The sequence below is a fragment of the Populus nigra genome, chromosome 3 (genome assembly GCF_951802175.1).
Source record: "Populus nigra chromosome 3, ddPopNigr1.1, whole genome shotgun sequence".
NCBI lineage: Eukaryota > Viridiplantae > Streptophyta > Magnoliopsida > Malpighiales > Salicaceae > Populus > Populus nigra.
The window spans coordinates 17,682,351-17,702,443 of record NC_084854.1 but is presented as its reverse complement, the minus strand read 5'-3'; the positions used below and the strand labels follow the sequence as shown (position 1 = coordinate 17,702,443).

The 20,093-nt window shown below is 30.2% G+C and overlaps 1 protein-coding gene and 1 long non-coding RNA gene across 2 annotated transcripts; one reads left to right on the top strand and one right to left on the bottom strand.

The window, feature by feature from the left end:
* Positions 1-15,150: 15,150 nt before the first annotated feature.
* On the bottom strand, positions 15,151-15,818 carry LOC133688817 (uncharacterized). The gene is made up of 2 exons (XR_009841207.1): positions 15,713-15,818; positions 15,151-15,630 (listed from the first exon to the last, which is right to left on the bottom strand). It is a non-coding gene; the product is annotated as an uncharacterized LOC133688817 (long non-coding RNA).
* Positions 15,476-17,837, top strand: LOC133688816 (wall-associated receptor kinase-like 20). The gene is made up of 2 exons (XM_062108432.1): positions 15,476-17,446; positions 17,538-17,837. Exon 1 carries the CDS (start codon positions 15,476-15,478, stop codon positions 17,411-17,413), a length of 1,938 nt encoding a protein of 645 aa, XP_061964416.1. The 3' UTR covers positions 17,414-17,446; positions 17,538-17,837.
* Positions 17,838-20,093: the final 2,256 nt, after the last annotated feature.

The window sequence follows — 20,093 nt, the reverse complement described above, 5'->3', positions numbered from 1 at the left end:
TCGAAGTGGAACTACTCGCTGGAGCTCTCATTTTGATTTTATTTGTAGCTTAATAGATACGTATGGTGCAACTATTACTGTGCTTGAAAGTATGGTTTAAGAATGATCTTCTAATTCGATACATGGAGAAGCTGATGATTGTTTGATTGTGATGAAATCTTTTGAATTTATATTCATCTTATATTTTATGCATAAAATAATGGGGATTACTGATTTACTTTGTCGAGCTTTGCAGCAAAAATCTCTTGACATCTTAAATGCAATGGATCTTGTATCAACTATTAAAACATTGCTTCAAACTTTGAGAGATGTTGGATTTGATCTTCTCCTTGTAAATGTGCAATCTGTTTACACAAAATATAAGATTGACATACCTCATATGAATGCTTCATATAAAAAGGCTATAGGTCATTCATGTCAACAACAATGTTCAGTGACAGTTTACTAGCATTATCATTATGATATATTTAACTCAATAATAGATTTCCAGGTGGAAGAATTAAATTCAAAATTCAGTGATGGGATAGTGGAACTCCTTATACTTAGCTCTGCTTTAGAAACCAAATACAACTTTGAACCATTTAAAGCTGATGCTATTTACAAGCTTGATGAAAAATTTTATCTTGAAGATTTCAATGAACAAGAGATGTATTATTTGAAATCTTAGTTAGAGCATTATCATATTGATGTGATTCATCATGAGAGCTTTCATAATATATCTTTAATTTCTGAATTATGTCGAGGATTAGCTTAAACAAATTAGTCGTAGCACTATCATTTGATTGACAGGTTGATTCGTCTTGTTTTGACTTTGCTCGTTTCGACTGCCACTACAGAGTGGACATTTTCAGCTATGAAATATATTAAAACTGTGCTTCGCAATAAAATAAAAAAGGAGTTCTTAGCAGATTCTATGATGATTTACATTAAACGAGAGCTTGTTGAAGATATTGATTAGAATTCAATTATAGATGAATTCTATTCTACAAAACATCAAAGGGTACAACTTTAATAGTATAATTTATTTTTATTTTGAATTTTATGAACTTGAAATTTTTTTTATTTTGTGTTATGTATTTGAATTAAAATTTTATTGTTAACTTGATAAATTTATATATTCGAGTGAATAATTAATCTTAAAATATAATTTGTGCATTTTTATCATAGTACAGGGACAGAAAAAATTCATGACTCCGCCTCTAACAACATGTTTTTTTTTTGTGATTTGATAGAAAAAGCTCATGTGATACTTTTCATGTATGCAAGAGGGAAAAAAGCAAAGGGTTAGCACAACACGTTTTTTTTATTTTTTATGATGTGATAGAAAAAGCTCATGGGATAATTTTCATGCATGCAAGAGAAAAAAAAACAAAGGGTTAGCACAACACGTTTTTTTTTTATTTTTTATGATTTCATAGAAAAAGGTCAAAAAAAGTTGGGCAAACATAATTTTCATGCACGAGGAAAAAAAGAAGAATAGCTCCGATCGAGACTAGGACTTGCTCAGTGACATTGTTAGCTTATCATTTTCAGAAGAAAAACATATTCCCAAAGAAAGACAACAGTGTGAGAAACAATGGAAAAAAAAATTAAAAAAGAATAATAAATGAATCATTAAGAAAGTACGAACTGTGGAATTTAAAAATTAATAGCCAAGAAATTGAAAAGAAAAAAATAAAATACAAAAATAAAAAAATTTAAATGTTTTCAAAATTCATTTTCAAATGTAAAAACAAACATGTAAGTTAAAAGAAGAACAACTTGTTTGTTTTTATGTTTTAAAAATATTTTAAAAAAATTAATTTTTTTTGCTTTAAATTAATTTTTTGAGGTGTTTTCTAATCGTTTTAATATGCTAATATTAAAAATTAATTTTTAAAAATAAAATATATTATGTTGAGATATTCCTAACAAAAAATACTTGAAAAATAATACCTATTACTATTCCAAACACCCCGAAAAAATAACAAAACTGTAAAGAAAAGGAAAAAAACAACAAAAAGAAAAAAAAATCTGGAAAGTGTGCTTTTAAATAAAATGTTTTCCTATCGGCACACTTAAAATCAACCAAGGTGATAAGAACTGCAATAAAAAAAAGAAAAAAGAAAAAAGAAAAAGAAAATAAGCTAAAGATGAAATCGAGGGCCAAAGAGAGTTGTGAGATGTGACGGTGCATTTTCTTTCGACGATGCCGATAGCCATATGTATTCGTTGCTGGGAGCTCTATGAACTGCAGTATTGAAACGTAGAAGTGGCTGGAAAAGAACTATACAAAAGTTAAAAAGAAATAAATTTTATGGTGATAAAAGGCAAAAGAATTACAATGAAATCCTGAAATTAAAACTATTAGGGCAAGTTCAATTGAAAGGGGGAAGAACACTCTTTGATGGAATGCTTTTGTTTCATCACTGGCGCAAGTTTTTTTTTTTTTTTTTTGTATTCTGGAGATGAAAAGTATATTGTATCTTGTGCTAATTTTAATTAAGGCATGTGCAAGGATTGGGGATAAATTACAGTTAGTGGCCAAATCTAATACTAATTGTAAAATTAAAGGGCAAGATTAGAAAATAAATGGCATTTTCAAAATCAACGTGAAAAATACACCTTAGTTCTCGTACTTTTCAAATGATTAGTTTTGGTTTCTTTAATTTTCATAAATCTTGATTTTGGTCTAAATTTTATCTTTCTTGTTTTCCAGTCCCTTTGAGAGGGGAGAAAGAATGTCTGTTTTGGTTGTCATGCTTTTCAAATAGTTATAGTTTCGATCCCTTTAGTTTTTAAAATCTTGATTTTGAACTAAATTTTACCTTTTCTTTTTTTAATTTCTTTTTTTTAAAAAAGAGAGAATATCAACTGAAAAAAACTACAAAATAATGCCAAGAGAAATCCAAGATGATGAACATGAAAGCACACGAAGGCCCAAACTAGAATGAAAAGCTATCAACAACATGAGCCAAGAAAACCTAAAAAGAAAAAAAAAATTTGTGATTTTGGGATTAAAAAATTTATTTTTCTTATGATCTCAAGTTCAAGTCCTGTAGTTGTTAAATAAATAAAATGAAAGCCTAGAGAGAAGGTCCCAGGAAAAGCTCTTATACACTCTCTCACAAACCCCAGTCCAATGCCAAGTAACAAGAAAAACACAAAATTCGAGTCTAGAAACCCGCCAAGTCTTTTTAGAATTTCTAAATAATAATTAAAAAAACACATGAATTTTAATGAATAAAAAAGGTTAATTTTAAGTTAACATGTTTTATTTTTCTATGAAATAATAATCATAGAGAATGTTTATAAAGTTTAAAATAGGTTAGAAACTCTACCTGAGAAACAAAATAAAAATATAAAATTATAAAAAAAAACATGAAAACTAAAAATAATAAGAAAAATTATAACAACGGTTAAAACCGGGGCATGAGGTGAAATTTTGAAAATTTAAAGATCTAAATGTCAGGGTAGCAATTTCATAATCATTATAAGAAAAGCAATTTTCTGAAAAATGCTATAAATTTTTTAACTTCGTGTCTAACGATCGAATCAAAAGATATTAATTTTTTGAGTTGTTATTCTGGGATGGTTTAACTAATTTTTTTTTGAACCTATATTTATTCTATTAATTCATAAATATATCTATTTGACTATCAACATATATAAAATAAATTTTTATCTAATTATAACATACCCACATTTAACTTAATATTATATAAAAAATATTAAGTTAAAAAAAAAAAAAAAACAAACAAACACCACCGTAGTATCGACCCAGAGGAAAGAAGGGGCTTATAGCAAGGATGCCGCCGTCGAAACCCCATAACAAAACCCAAGCCATTTTAGACAGTGCATGCCACATGACCGAGAAAAAAAAGGATTATTTTTCAAGATTTTCAGCAATTCAATTCTTTTTTTTTCTTTTTTAAAGAAGGCAAGTTATTTTGTTCATAAATCATAACAACTATATTGTAAACGGTGGTCAATTCCAATAAATATCTCCCAAACGAGGAATTTTCTTCTCAAAAATGTTAAATTTGACATCAATGATCGATACCTCACCCCTCCTCCCGCCAGCAAAATAATAATAATAATAAAAGAGACAAAAGCAGAAGAAAATACCAACCCACCACTGAACAAAAGAAACCAATAGCAACATTAACCATCTAGATAGTGGTTTAATGGTAAAAATTTGGGATTAAAAGGTTTGCTTCCTCTATAGTTTCAGGTTCGAGCCATGTGGTTGCTTACATGATGACCACTAAAGGCTTACATGGTCGTTAATTTTAGAACTAGTGGGATTAGTCGAAGTACACGTAAATTGACCCGGACACCACGTTAAACTGAAAAAAAAAAACAATAGCAACATTGTATGCTCACCAGTGCAGCTAAATGCAATCGGCTGGTGACTTGGCGACCACTAATTTAGCTTTCTAGCTTCTTTCAATATATGTTTATGGAAATAATTTATAGCACACCAGCACTTAGCACAGTTTCTTTGCCAAGAACACCATATTAAATTATAGAGTACTGAGTTCATTGGCATGGCAGCAAGAATGTCCAGACAAGAAAAGGGCAAAAAAACTAGATATAAATGGGGCGCCATGCCCCCACCACGACGACTATAGCCACTGGAAAAAAGTTGAGTAAATGCCAGAATGTTATTTTGTTAGCACTTAACAGGGAAGGGAAGGAAACCTTTTGCACAGTTTTTGTCGGCTTATAGTTTGGAAAGGTTTTATTAAGTGAACAACATGGTCATATAGTAAAGTTTATTGGTTAATTATATATCTTGTCGCTTTATACTCGTGACATTTTTTTTTAAAAAAAATGTGGTCATTTTACATTTTATTTTTATTATGGGTCCCTTCATGAGTATTGCAGGAACCACCTTCTTAACGAGAGAGAGGGAAAAAAAACAAAGAGATTTTTTAAGCAAAGGGTTAAAGATCTCATGTATCATGAGGATATTTAAGATTATAATAGTAATTTTTTTTAAGTGTTTTTTAGAAATATATTAAAATAATATTTTTTTTATTTTTTAAAATATATTTTTAATATAAACACATCAAAACGATCCGAAAATATAAAAAAGTAGTTTTTTAAAAAAAATTAAATTTTAATCCATCTTCATTTAGACAAGAGCTCTTAAACAAGGGACCTATATTTTTTTAAAATATTTTTTATTTTAAAATATATATTTTTTATATCATCATATCAAAACTATTAAAAAAATTAATTTTAAATAAAAATAAATATTTAAATTTTATTAAAATTCCGATGCAAATACAACACCAAGTCTGCAATGTACAAATCCACTAAAGTAAATAATATAAATATAAATTGGTCCATATAGTACAAATATATAGTGTAGCATTAACTCCAATGAAATATCTTGGAAAGAGGATCATATGCAAAATTACCATTAGTATTTTTTCCTTTGATAAATATAAAAAAATAATAATTAGAGCATTAGTTACAAGATAGAGAGAGAATTAAAAAATATATTTTTATAGTTAGGGTTTTTATTTTATTTTCGTATATTTTTCTTTAAAGTATATCATTGAGGTAATCAGTGGAAGATTCTAAATTTTTTGTACAAATAGCGTTCACATCCTATTTCTTTACTGAAGTTTCGGAACAGCTTCATATGCAATGAGAAGATTAGGGCCGAATCTTGATCCCAACGAACTACTACTTCGATGGGGCCCATATCTATGGTTTTTGGGCCCAAATGAAGCCTGCTGCATAGAGTGTAAACATGGACCAAAAAAGGATGATCATTATTCTTAAGTATTCAGTATTTACACCCATCAGCCTGTGGTATACCGAGTTAAGTTAGTTAGTGATTGAATATGGTAGGGTTTTATGGTAATATTTACACTAGGTTATTTTATAGTTGGTTTATTTATTATTATTTATTTATTTTCATTTTTTTGTAATATGTTTTTAGTTTTTCTTTTTTTTTCTTTACATTTTTTTTTAGGGAAAAACTATTATTTTTTATTTTTACACTTTGAATATTTATCACTCTTCACTTGACCTATTTATACTATTATTTTTGTTCTTATCTTTTTTTTTGTAATTTGTTTTTATAATTTTTTTCTTTACACTTTTTTTTAAAAAAAATTATTATACAAAGACTAAAAAAATTATGTTTTACCATAGCAATTACAAAATTATTCAATTCTTCTATTACGTTAAAAATTAGCTTGTGATCTTATATGTAAGTATATAAAATATCTTTCAAGGGCCTATCATATTTTCACCTTATTAATACTTTGTAACGGATATTTTTCCCTCCTTATCGATGTGTTAGAGATTTTCATCCCTCATTAATGTCATCAGGACCAGATGACTCTCAAGTCCTCCACTCAATTAAAACAACAAGTTTAGATATTATAAATACCCCTTGAATTATTCAGGTAAATGATTCATTTTTTCTACTCTCCAAGCATTTATACCTTAATCTTTAGAGCATTTATCATACGAAAACAAGAACAAGTACTCTAGTTCTTTGAATTTAAAGTTTTTTCTTTCATTTATTATAATCCCTATTTAAAATTACTGACTTTATCATTAGAGGATCTCAAAATGCCACCGAAAAGGACTTCTACCGTTAATTATGTACTTCCTTGGCTATATAGTGGGGAATATTAAGATGAACACTTTATTAACCATTATCCAAACACCAAAGAACCTTGTTCCTCAACCTATCAATTTTCAGGATATCATCAATTGACGCCATCATTGGGAAACTCACATACAAAAGCCATTAATTATTTCTTTCAGAACTGGTTTATTGATATCTTTATTCATCATTAATGGCAAACAATCAAGACACTCCTAAAAATAGGATGTATAATAGATCTTCCTGCCATAAAAACACTTATGCCTAGTCAACCCTTCAATAGCTCATCAACTAGGAGTAACTCCTCACCCAAGCAGTATTAGCAACCTATAGGCCAAAAAACCCTTTGCCACTAAAACAAGTCTTGACATCACCTTAATAAGCAATTGCACTCTCATATACATCTTTACCACAACAGGTCGCACTTAGTGTCCGCAAATAGTTACACTACCTATAAAAATATGGGCAAAATAAAATGATAGGAGGGGTTTCACCTTCAAAGGTTATCCAGCCCTTCCAAAGAGCGCTCATGTCGCCATGATGTTGCGCTCGTGTCATCATGATGCTTGTGCACACAAAGAGTATTCTAGATGTCCATCTGGTCATCATGAGAAAGAGGCTATCCACTGATCTTGCCGTTCCATGCAAAAAACCCCGAGCTCCTTAGAACTTTACAAATATAAAAATGAAAAGCAACCTACATAGGAATATATGAATGAGGATGTTTACATCTAAGATGACCTTGAATAATTATGATGGTCTTGTAGACCTAAGGGAACATATGCAAAGTGTGAGGAGCAACCTGGAACTGGTAATCCAGGATAGCTATGTCATGTGCAAGATCCTCCTCACAACCTTCAAGGGGTCGATGTGTGCATGGTACAATAATTTAGAGCCAAGCTCCATCTCAAGCTTTGATGACCATTGTACCAAGCTAGTGGTAAGATTCATTGCAAATATCCCAACAAAAAGGAGTTTTATATAGTTTTTTAGGATCACTCAAGTAGATAATGAGTCTGCGAGAGGATACCTTAAAAGGCTTAATGAGAAAATGCTTAAGGTTGAAGAATGAATTTGTGGATTATTAAGCCCTCATAAATGGAGTAAAGGAAAAAGCTTTATGGAAAAAGTTATATAGCAATCAAAAGAATGAAAACCAAATTGAATAAAAAATTTAAAAGAAATAAAATATTAAGGGATAAAATTGAAAAAATTTACAAACTTAAAAAAACATTAAAAGCAAAATAAGTATCAATCAAATGAATGAGAACCAAAATTAAACATAATTAAATTTTGGAAGAGCTGGTGTGAAATCTAAGGTGAGGAAAGAGAAAAAATATAGAAAAAGAAAAAAAAGAGTCCATTATAGCCCAACCGCTAGTTCGCCGTACACGTGTCTGGCCACTAGAAAGAGGATGATGCCACACTTCCAAAGCCATCGCGGAAGGAAGATGCGCACACGATGCCCAAAGAGCGCAAGCGCTTTCCACATATGTCAATCACTTTTTTTTTAATTCTATTTATATTTGTTAAAAGACAGAATTGATCCTCATTTAAATTGACTATAACTAAAAAACTATGATGAAAATACAAAAAACCTTTTGGGCATCAGTTTTTTTAACGGCAATATAATCATTTCACCGTGCAATCAAAGCTTTAGAAGACTAAAAAGCCTCTGGACCACAATTTTAATATTTTTTTGCTTTTAAGTGTATTCAAGTTATTTCACTTTGCATTTAAACTATTAAATGACTAATTTATCTCCAATCAATATGATAATAATAAATAAACTATATGGAAAAGGCTATTTTACCCGAATAACTACCTAAATGATTTTGATTGGGAATGACAAAATCACCATTAGCTTTTGTTTTAATGTGTAGAATTCACAATCTTTCCTCTGTTATACGTCTTTGATTTTTTTTTCCTAACAAAATACTAGATTTGCATGATTCAAACGTGCTTCAATACTAAAGGAGAAGAGTTTGTTTATAACAACTTCAGCCTTTCAATTTAAGTACATTATTAACTCGGCAAATTCATATATATATTTTAAAAATTATAAAGTCAAATCGGTATGAAATTCCAAATCTCTAATCATTGTTTTTTATATAAAAAATTCAAGAATCTAAAAAAGAATCAAATAATTCAATAAACATATATGGGTCACTAACGGATTTAATAATCTATATATATACATTTATTCTGGAAAGTTGAAGATTGTTTTGTTTCAAAATAAATCTTTCTTTTTAAAGGAGGCATTGATACTCAAGATTATTTAGATGTCATTAATTTCCTTGATGCTTGTTTTTCTTTTTTCTCCCTTAATTTCATCCTTAATTGCCAAGAAAGTCAAATTAAATCTAAATAATTTTCCTAACCATTTGGGTTATCGGGACAAACTATTTCTATCCAGCCTTCTTAATTAAAAATTTGAATCCACGTGTTTTCTTTTTCATTTATTTGGAAATTTATATCTGCATGATTAATATAATAATTAGGAATATAGCCATCCACTAATGTTGGATGCTCTTTTCTAACCAGTGCAGTATTTAATCATGACATATTTATATATATAAATAATATGTTGTCCTTTCCTTGAGCATGTTGAAGATCCTATTCCTTTTAATTCTGTCTCTCATTGACCACATGGAGATTCTTTCAGTTTGGAAAAAATTATGTTTTAAAATGTTTTTTTTAAGAAATATATCTTTTTATATTTTAAAATTTATTTTTAACATGAACATATTAAAATAATTAACTTAAAATAAAAAAATTCAAATTCCCGGTGGTGTTTTGGCCGCAATACTAAACATAACCACAGAGTAATAGCATTTAGCTGGACCAAAAAAGAATATGATTTCAATGAGAATATAATTTCTTATGTGCTGTTCTTTTAATTATTAGATTGGAATACTTAATTATGGGTTGTTCTTGTTAACAATTCTATCGTCCATTTTTAATTGTAAATCTCGAGATTAAACATTCTTCAACTTTTCAAAACAAAACAAAAGAATACAGAAGAATGCATGTCTAAAGATTTCTAACCTTTCAATTTCAAGTTTTTTTGGATTTTTAACCATTTAGAAATACAGTCCAAAAAAATTAAAATTTTTTTTATGTTTTAAATTTTTTCATATGCTAAAATATAAATTTTAAAAAATAAAAAATATATTATTTTCATATATTTTTAAATACAAAATATTTTTTTAAAAAGTCATTACAGCATTAACGAACACTATCTTAATAACATAGTGAAAAGTTACAAGTCACCAAGGTACACGATCAATTATTATTACATGGAAAAGTTCCACTCAAAAGGTGTCAATTTATAATGCATGCACGCGCATTAAATTAAACATGGAAAGTCTTAACTTCCATAATCAGCAAGGCATTATTCCAATTTCAAAAAAAACAAAAAACAAGGCATTATTCAATATTGTAATTTCCCTTTTTATCCCCTCAAGTTGCGTTAATTGTGCCTTAAAAAAAAAAAAGAATCATGCTTTGTAAGAGTAAACAGAAAATGAGCATAAAAAAGAATCAAATGTAGTAGCGTATTTAACACATTAATTATTATATAATCCAATTTAAAATCTTGATTGCTATAAGAAAACAATTGGATTTTAGAAAACTGCTATGCATGTATACTTACAAACTCCATGTAAAGAGTAGTTTGAGACTGTGGTAGTAACAGGGTTTAAAACGTTTTTTATTTAAAAATATTTTAAAATAATATATATTTTTTTATTTTAAAAAAATTGTTTTTAATATCAATATATTAAAATAATCTAAAAATATAAAAAAATTTATTTATTTTTAAATTTTACCTATTTAAATGAAGTCAATGTTAGTCTCGCAAAAGAGATGTTTAATTGAGCATGACCACACGCATGCTTCAGAACTCTGCTACAATATTCGTAGTGACACCAATATATATAAAAGCGAAAAAATCCCGTAATCCAAGTGTCGTTATAACCCCAGATGAATTGCTTTTTATAAGTGAAAAGAGCTTATTACATGCTAAATTTGTTGCAAGAATTTTCCAAAAACTTATTATAGAAAGTATAATACAGTACTAGGGATTTATTAGGCAGCATGAAAAAAAATTTGGGAGATTGAACGTGGAGGTCATTCACCTTCTAGAAATGAACACACACACATATATATATAACATTATTTTTCTAAAAAAAAAATATTCATTTAATGGGATTTTAACAAACATTATACAATTTAAAAGGTCCTTATCTCGAGAAGCTGTGGTGACGGCCCGCTGATGGTGATATTGGCCACGAAATTGCTTTCCTTCGTAGCTAAAGGATCTAGCGACGGGTTTTGGGTTTATCACAGCAGAATCTGCGTCGGCAGAAATACTTGATTTTTGCAGTGGGAAGGCCGAAAATCACAAATGGGTACCCTAAAGAAAACGGTTAAAGCGTGTTCGAACTTGGAAATTTATAAGACCATTATCCAGTGGTCGTGAGTTTCAACAAGCATTTTACACTGTGGTTAGAAAATATTTTTAAAAAAATTTAAATTTTTTTATTTTTTTATTTTAAATTAATATATTTTTTTTATTTTTAAATTATTTTAATGTGTTGATGTTAAAAATAATTTTTAAAAAATAAAAAAATATTATTTTAATATGTTTTGAAATGAAAAGCACTTTGAAAAGTAACTACCACATATTTAAATATTCTATTTTAAATAAAGGTAAAAAAAATATAATTAGATAAAAAAAATAAAAAAGGTAAATGCAAAATTGTGCATAATTATTAAAATACTCAACTTTTTAAATAACCGATCACCAATGCACCCTTTGATCTGTTTGTCACAAGAGATCTTCACACGTCTTAGCTTTCCAAGTCCTTGCTCGTGTTATTTATTTTCTGCTGACAAAAGTAGATGAATTGGCTGCGGTTGGTTCGTTTATAATCTATGTGCACACCTGTTGCCGATTATTATTCTAACTTATGGTTTACCATCCACGTGTATATATATGTTCGCAATTGTGGAAAACGATTTTAGTTGTTGTTTTTTTAAAAAATAGGTTTAAAAAATATATATAGGTTTAGTTAAAATTATTGTGGATTAAATTTTTGCATGCAAAGTAAATGAAAAGTCAGTCTACATGAAATGAAAAATATATTATTTTAGCTTTTATAAAATAAAAATTTAAATTGTAATTATATACGTCAAGAAGCATAAAATTGAGATATTTCTAGTAAAGTGTTTCTAGATATAATTGTATCGGGTTTAAGCTTCTAATTATATCCAACCTAATTTCTAACAATAAGCTTTATCCATTTAATTATTTTTTAGACTTGAGTGGGTTTGATATATCATATTAGGCTAAATATTTTATGGATATTACATAAACCTATGTGTTGACTTTATTTTACTAATTTTAATGGGTTGAGCTTAATTAGAGCTAAGATTTTGATTCAAATAATTATCCCAAAACCTGTTATAATTAAATTGTAATATACAATTTAGGTTTAAAACATCAATTAAATCAATTGACTAAAATAAAAGAATCAATTTAATTGTAACAAACAATGAGCTGTATAAAATCTATGGGTTGGGTTAAGTTGACCGAGTTTTAAAAATCCTGACTTGCCACTCATGATATCTAATTCTTTAGTTTTTTTATCCCCCATCATTTTAATTTAATATCCATGTTATTTGACTTTAATGAGTTGAGTCGGGTCAAATAATACAAATATTATAGATTGATTGATTTTTTTAACACCTCTAATTGCTAATGGCAAAGCTTGAGAACTCTTCTAGCGAGATTATTTATTAACTTTTTTATTTTGATCTTGCGAATAACTTACTGTATTATTTATATAAAAAAAATTTACAATATTGAAGAGAAATCTCAAATGCTAAAATTATTTTCATTAGGTAAAATAAAAATAAAATATTAGTTTTACAAATAAGCAAAATAATTATCATAATTTAAAAGAGATGAGAAAGGTTCATCAACCATGCATGACAAAATGATACTCTAACATCTTGCAAGATGATCCTCTAATATATTTTCAAAACTCAAGGATGATTTTCAAAATTAAAGGCAAGTGTAGGAATTAATTTTGAATTCTACATACAAAGTTTCCTTTTAATTATTCTAGATGCTTATATGTAGAATATTAATAGTGTGATTATCCAATATTTAGAATTTTTCATGGAATAAAATAAATTTATGTTATGAAAGTATTGTAATTTAAGTCCATGTGGCTTCCTCTCAGGAGTAATATGACATGAAAGATGGTTATCTTACACGATGCTTTCTTTCTCCTTTAATTTTTATTAACAACTTAAAAAGTGAATAGGGATGTCCAAGTTTACGATGCTAAGTTTCAGTAGAGCCATCGTTGTAACTAGTTTTTGATTCCATATTCCAAACAAAAACTCAAAATAAAAATAAAAAATAAAAATAGAGACTAATATAAATGCAAGAGTTTAAGTCTATATCCAAAACAAACTATGAATTTAAAAGAAAAGATAAAGTATATAATTTCATATATTTTTTTTCAATTTCATTCTTCAATATTGAGTTTTTATAAAGTTATCATAGTTTTATAACTTGGATCGTCAGTTTTACAAGTTAACTGTGTTGACTTAGATCTTTTTTTGTATTTTTTTAGTTAATTTTTTTTCTCAACTTCATGCTTCATCATTGGGTTAATTAGTTGAGAATTGAGTTTTATTATTATTATTTTTAATTTATTTTCTATAGGGTTATCACAGTCTCATGACCCGCGTCGTGAATTTTATTAGTTAGTCAGGTTTTCTCAATTTTGTCATTCAATATTAGTTGATTGAAAATTAAATTTTATAATTTTTATTTTTATTTTCTTTCCATAAATTTATCTTAGCCTCTTGACCTAGGCTAGACAAGTTAACTCAAGTTCATTTGGGTCAATTTTTTTGTTTATTTTTTTCAATTTTTTTCAATTCAGTCCTTCAATATTGAATTGATTAAAAATTATGCTTCATAATTCTTTTTATTTGATTTCTATGGAGTTACCACGGTCTTATGACCTACATGGGTTAAGTCGGCTAACTTAGGTTTTTTTTTAGCTGATTTTTTTTAATTTTATCTTTTAATGTTAAGTTGATTGTAAATTAGGCTTCATAATTTGTTTTGGATTACGTTCTATGAGGTTATCTCGGTCTCATGATCCAAGTCACATGTTTCATATGTTGACTTGGGTGGTTTCTTGTGTCCTTTTTTTAATCAGTTTTTTTTTTAATTTCATCCTTCAATATTAGGTTGAATAGTAATTGAGTTTCATAATTTCTTTTGATTTTTTTCTATAAGATTTTTCTAGTCTCATGATCCAAGTTTGGCAGGTTAACCCGGGTTCACTCAGCTTTTTTTAGTTGAATTTTATTTTTAATTTCATCCTTCAATATTGGGTTGATTGAGAATTGAATTTAATTAAAAAAATATTTCTTTTCTATAGAGTTATCAAGGTCTTAGGACTTGAGAAGCGAATTTGACAAGTTAACCCGAGTTAATCTGAATTGATCTAAAATGTTGTTTCAATATTTAAAAAAGATGTCTTGATTTTTTTAGTTAAAATATATTTTTATTGGTAGCCAGTTTGTTTGTGCATCTACCAAGTTGACTAGGTTATATCAGGTCAATTCCCATATAGTTTAAATTATTTATTCAACTAAAAATACATTAAAAACAGAGGTTTTTTATATAAAAAAATTAATTCAACCCGCAACATAACACAGACAATTATCTAGGGATTATACTATATATGTGTAAACACCATACCAATATTTATCACAATAGACCAAAACCTATACACTCATTCTCAACTAAGTTTCATATTTATGAATTTTATCAGTTAGGCTCCACGTGTTTAAAAATCATTAGGTTCAATAACTTTTTTTTATCAAATTAATATTGTTTTAGTGCATAAATATACAAATTAGATTGAAAATACTAATCTTCATTAACTTTTATGTCAAATTTTCTTTAAATCAGTACGATTTTGGTGAATAAAATATGTACATTGGACATAAACTCTTAAAAGAAATTGACAAAAGGACATGATTGAGAAATATAGGAAACATTTGGGACCTAATTGATAAGATTCATAAGTTTGGGATCATAATCGAGAACGAATATAAAGGTTTGAGTTTAAATTGAGATTCTCCCTATAGAAAATTAGTTCTCTAATTTAATTATATTGAAATGCGAAAAAAGATGAAGAAGCAATATAGCTAACTTATGGCAAACAACATTTCTAGCAGTCTAACATTTTCTTTAGGGAAAACTCCTATGAAACCAAAATGACCAGTTCCTTAATTTTAGCAAGGTCAATGACATGGGAAACTCCTAAAATTGTGTTGAAGTATGTATCCCTTCTATAGTTTTTCCATGTTGTGCGGGACAGTTAGTACTTGTGTTCGCATATGGCTAATTAAGGCAATAAAAATGTAGTGGAATTTCTAGTTTAATTAAATATTATAGTGCTGGACCATTTGAAATTGAAAGGATGAGAAGAAGAAAAAAAATGTGAAGGGCAACAAGACTATAATATGGAACCTTTTTCTAGCGAAAGCTTCCATTATATAGAAGCATAAAAGGCTAGAAAATTCCAAACCTACTACGCAACACATCATAGGAGGAATCAAACAGTCCAATAAATTTGTAAAGTTGATGTGTTTGCACATAGATTCTTCTCTTGCAGCCTCTCTCCAAATTGTCGTTTCAACCACTTTATTCTGTTTGTTTTCTTTGCCTTCTATTTATTTAGCCTCAATCCTACCTTCCTCCTTGTACCACAACTTCTCTGATTCCAGCTCTTCAATTCATCTCCACGCTCAAAAAAGATGATCACAGCTGATCAACATATTGCAACCCCTCCTAATTTCATTGTTAGCTGTTTCTGTTTCCTGCTTCTCCTTTGTTGTTTTTGTTCTTCTCAGAAGGCTTGTCCCAACTGTGGTTCAATACAAGTTCCATATCCTTTGAGCACATATTCAACCTGTGGAGATCCAAACTATCATCTTCGCTGCGATTCCCATTCTCAGAAACTTTATTTTGATGCCATGAATGGAAGTTCTTACCTTGTACTGAGGATCATGGCCTCATTCCAGCGTATGGTGGTGCAACCATCACCATGGGTGTCGGCGTCTAGTGCATGTGTTACTCAAGACATGGTAGTGAGCGAGGGCCTGCGATTAAACCAGACACTCCCTTTTAATCTCACTTTCTCTAACACTATCTTTCTTTACAACTGTTCACCTCGGCTCTTACTCACTCCTCTCAATTGCACTCCTTCTAGTCTCTGTCATCGCTACTTGGAGAGCTCAGGACACGTTGACAAAAACCGAGCGCTTAAGTGTGCCGGCAGTCCTGATCTCAGCCCCTGCTGCACCTTTGTTGCAGGAGGAATGCCCTCAGCATACAGGATTCGGCTTCACAATTCAGGTTGTAAAGCCTTTAGAAGCATCCTAAGTTTGGATCCTGAAAAGCCTGCTAGTCAATGGGAAGAGGGAGTAGAAATTCAATGGGCTTCTCCGCCAGAACCTATCTGTAACTCCAAGCTTGATTGTTCTGGACCCTCAAAGTGTTTACCTGCTGGAAGGAGTGGCCTCTCTCGCTGCCTTTGTAACAGGGGCTATTACTGGGACCATGTTCGTGGAACTTGCTTTAGAAACAAGCATAAATCGAAAGCTGCAGGCCTCCTGGGTTTAGAGGTTTCAATAGGGGTAATCTCCTTTATCTCTTTTGGAGCAATAATGGTTTTAATTACTGTACGCAAGTCCTCAAAACGTTTTAATCGAGCAAAGTTAGACAAGGCAAGAGAAGACATGTTAAAATCAAGTGATAGTGGGAAAAATGCTAGGATGTTCCAGTTGAAAGAGGTGAAGAAAGCAACAAATGGTTTCTCGCAAGATAGGATTTTGGGGAGTGGTGGATTTGGACAAGTCTATAAAGGTGAGCTTCAAGATGGAACTGTGGTGGCTGTTAAGTCAGCTAAAGTCGGAAACCTCAAAAGCACCCAACAAGTACTCAATGAAGTTGGAATACTTTCACAAGTCAATCACAAGAACTTGGTTAGACTCTTGGGTTGCTGTGTGGAAGGTGAGCAACCTTTGATGATCTATGAATACATTTCTAATGGGACTCTCTATGATCATTTACATGGAAATTGCTCCAGTACCTTTCTGGGTTGGAGAGAGAGGTTGAGAATTGCGTGGCAAACTGCTGAAGCGTTGGCCTATTTGCATTCCGGGACCTACACTCCCATCTATCACAGAGATGTCAAGTCAACAAATATACTACTAGATGACGAATTCAACGCTAAAGTCTCAGATTTTGGGCTCTCTAGACTGGCTCGTCCAGGGCTGAGCCATGTTTCGACTTGTGCTCAAGGAACATTAGGTTACTTGGATCCTGAGTACTATCGAAACTACCAGTTAACTGACAAAAGTGATGTTTATAGTTATGGGGTTGTGCTGTTAGAGCTTCTCACTTCTCAAAAGGCCATCGACTTCTCACGAGATCAAGATGATGTAAACCTAGCTATCTATGTGAGCCAGGCAGCCAAAAATGGTGCAATCATGGAGGTTGTCGATCAACGGCTAACCGGCACGAAGCCATCAAGTAATGTACTAAACAGTGTACAACTCTTCTCAGAGCTCGCCTTTGCCTGTCTAAGGGAGAAGAAAGCAGACAGGCCTAGCATGAGAGAGGTTGTTCAACAACTTGAACGCATGGTCAGAATGGAGCTAGAGGAAATGAGTCAAGGTTCTGAATTATGAGGATTGAATTGGGATTGATGCATGCTTTTCAGGGTAATTGACTATGAGAATATGTTGCTATTGTTGCATATATTGGTCTTTGAATATTCATATATAGTAAAGAAAAAGGTGTGGATATGATCAGGAGGTGGTCGAAATGATGGCAAGAGAATGACACCAATCAAATTGATTCCAAGGATGCATCTGAGCGGGTGGAAAGACATGAAGGAAAGTAAAATACGCAGAGGGATCGGATGCTTGCTTTATATAAAAAGCATGAAATGATCCAGAAGACAAGGTCTTTTAGATATGTGCTAGCTAATTGGAATCTGTTGGAATTTAGCAGGAGAAAAAAGCAGCCATCTCCTTTTCAAATGAGAAATTATTACTTGTAATAAAACTTTACTAGTTAATAACTTCTGAATGGGGAACTTTTTTTTTTTTTCCTTTTTCTTCAGTTTACCCTTTTGATTTTATGTGGAGTAAAGTTCTTGAGATCTCTTATAAAGCAGTTAATAATGAAGAGGGGATTTGATTATTATTTTTTTTTTGAAAAAAAACCTAATTAACTAATTAGATTATGGCATATAATTTAATGACTAGGCAGACTGGTAATTGCTTGATGTCCATAGATTTTGGTTCTCAAAACTCAAGAATTGATTTTATTTTTTTTTACTTTTTTTAGGTTAAACTGGTTAATTATACGTGTGCTCCCATTAATTAACATCCACACTCATGTATTCCAATTGGCATAAGGACCACATCATGGTTAAAGAGTAAAAGACAGTAGGTGGTATATGATCAGTCATCCTCAAAAAAGGAGAAAAGGAAAAGGAATTGGGTGTTAGTCAAAAGCAAACTTGTTTTTTTTTTTTTTATATGTCTCCAAAGAGCGTAGCGTGGTGACAAATGGCTTGAAATCTGCACAGCAGGTCTCGAGTTCGAGTCAGGGCGTGCATCTCTTGTAAGAGCCTTGGACAGCCGGGGTTTTACTTACTCACCTGGGCCCACAAAGTACGCTTTCCGGAGGGTGAGGTTTCCTCGAATCCAAATAAAAAAACTTGTTTTTTACATGCATACTTGGTGCAAATAATTATACATCCTGTCATTTTCTAAATTACCATCGTTTCTCAAGTGCAGAGAGGGATTAGTGGATATATTGATAATAATAGAACAAAACATAAATATATAAAGAAGTTCTCACTGAAAAAAAAAACTAATTTGGGTGATTATTAACAAACGGGTTTTTTAAAAAAGATGGCAGGATAATCTAAGTTTTTATTTTTTTTATTTTTTTAAATTAACTTGGTTGAGTTCCAGTTCTGGATTGATCTATCAAACCTAGCAGGGTTTTAAAATAATATATAATAGGTATGAAGTTAAAAGAATAACTGTGAATTATTAGAAAAAAGGAAGCAGTGCCCTTGGAAAGTTGCAAAAATATGGTAAAAAATGGCAGATAGAAGGGAGGATGAACAAGTATTGCCAAAGCCAAACAATGAAAAGAGAGACAGTGCAACAATGGTTACATCCATAATTACTTAAGCATGATGCAGGTATAGATCATGTAATTAATAGCTAAGCACACTTTCTTTCTTTGATAATGGATCATCGTTGCAATAAGTGAATTCTTTCTCGAGTGTTTAGCAGCAGGATATTGAGAACGAAGGATGTCTGTTCCCTTAATGGGGAGGGCCTTTGAGTTTTTAATTTTTCTTCTCTTCTTGTGCCTCTACCACCTTTAGACCTCAGTGCGTTCTCATTTTCACCAAAAAAAAAAAAAACAAGAAGAAGAAGCCTCGGCATGGATTCCTTATTTGCCACCCGATCGAGGGCTCTGTAGCTGTGATGGAGAAATTGTGACATGATATCCAGCAACTCTCAACCACTACTCCCGCATACAGACTAAATTTTCAATATGTCAAAATATTTACCGACACACAAGAACATGAAAATCAAAGAAGATGATAGAAAATAAATTTGTCGATATAACCTGAAAGAATCTTATTTCAAAGAAATAAAGATCTCTATGACCAAATGAAAAAGATTTGAAGGACCTATAAAGCAAAAAAAAATGGCTATTACCGTAAATGAACAGTTAAAAACACAAATATTTTAGTTTCTTCTATAATTATAGTTTATACGGTGAAGATTCTGAGAGTAAAATGTGAAGAAAAACATTCATTTGAGATAATTATTATCCTTTAATAATTCATGCAATTTTTGATCGTCATTAACCTTCCTAAATATAATTAACCTGTTAATTATAAGGGTAACTTTCACCTCCCAGAATTTCCATCCCAAATCAAGCACAACCTGAGATGGTGTTAATTTGATATGTTTAGTATATATGTTAATAAATTAAATGATAAATTGTTAGTGGAAGGAAATAACATTAATTAACTATTAGTAATGGGTGGTGGAGAGGATTAATAAAATTTAATATCATCTGTAATTCAAGGAAGAAAGAAGAACAAAATTTAAAAAATATATATAAAAAATATTTTTGAGGAAATTAACACCTGCAATACAATTTAACTATTCTCTGTCTCTCCTCTAACAGTTCGTTATTCAATTTATTAATATGCCAAATATATTGAAAAAACTAACCTCATATCTTTAAAATTTGTTCTCGTAACAATAGAATAGATTCCACAGTAAAAATAATACGTGTTTATTTAATAGATTTTTCATCAATAAT

What these genes read in the sequence shown, in the direction of transcription:
- LOC133688816 (XM_062108432.1), top strand. Translation starts at nt 15,476, where the DNA reads ATGATCACAGCTGATCAACATATTGCAACCCCTCCTAATTTCATTGTT.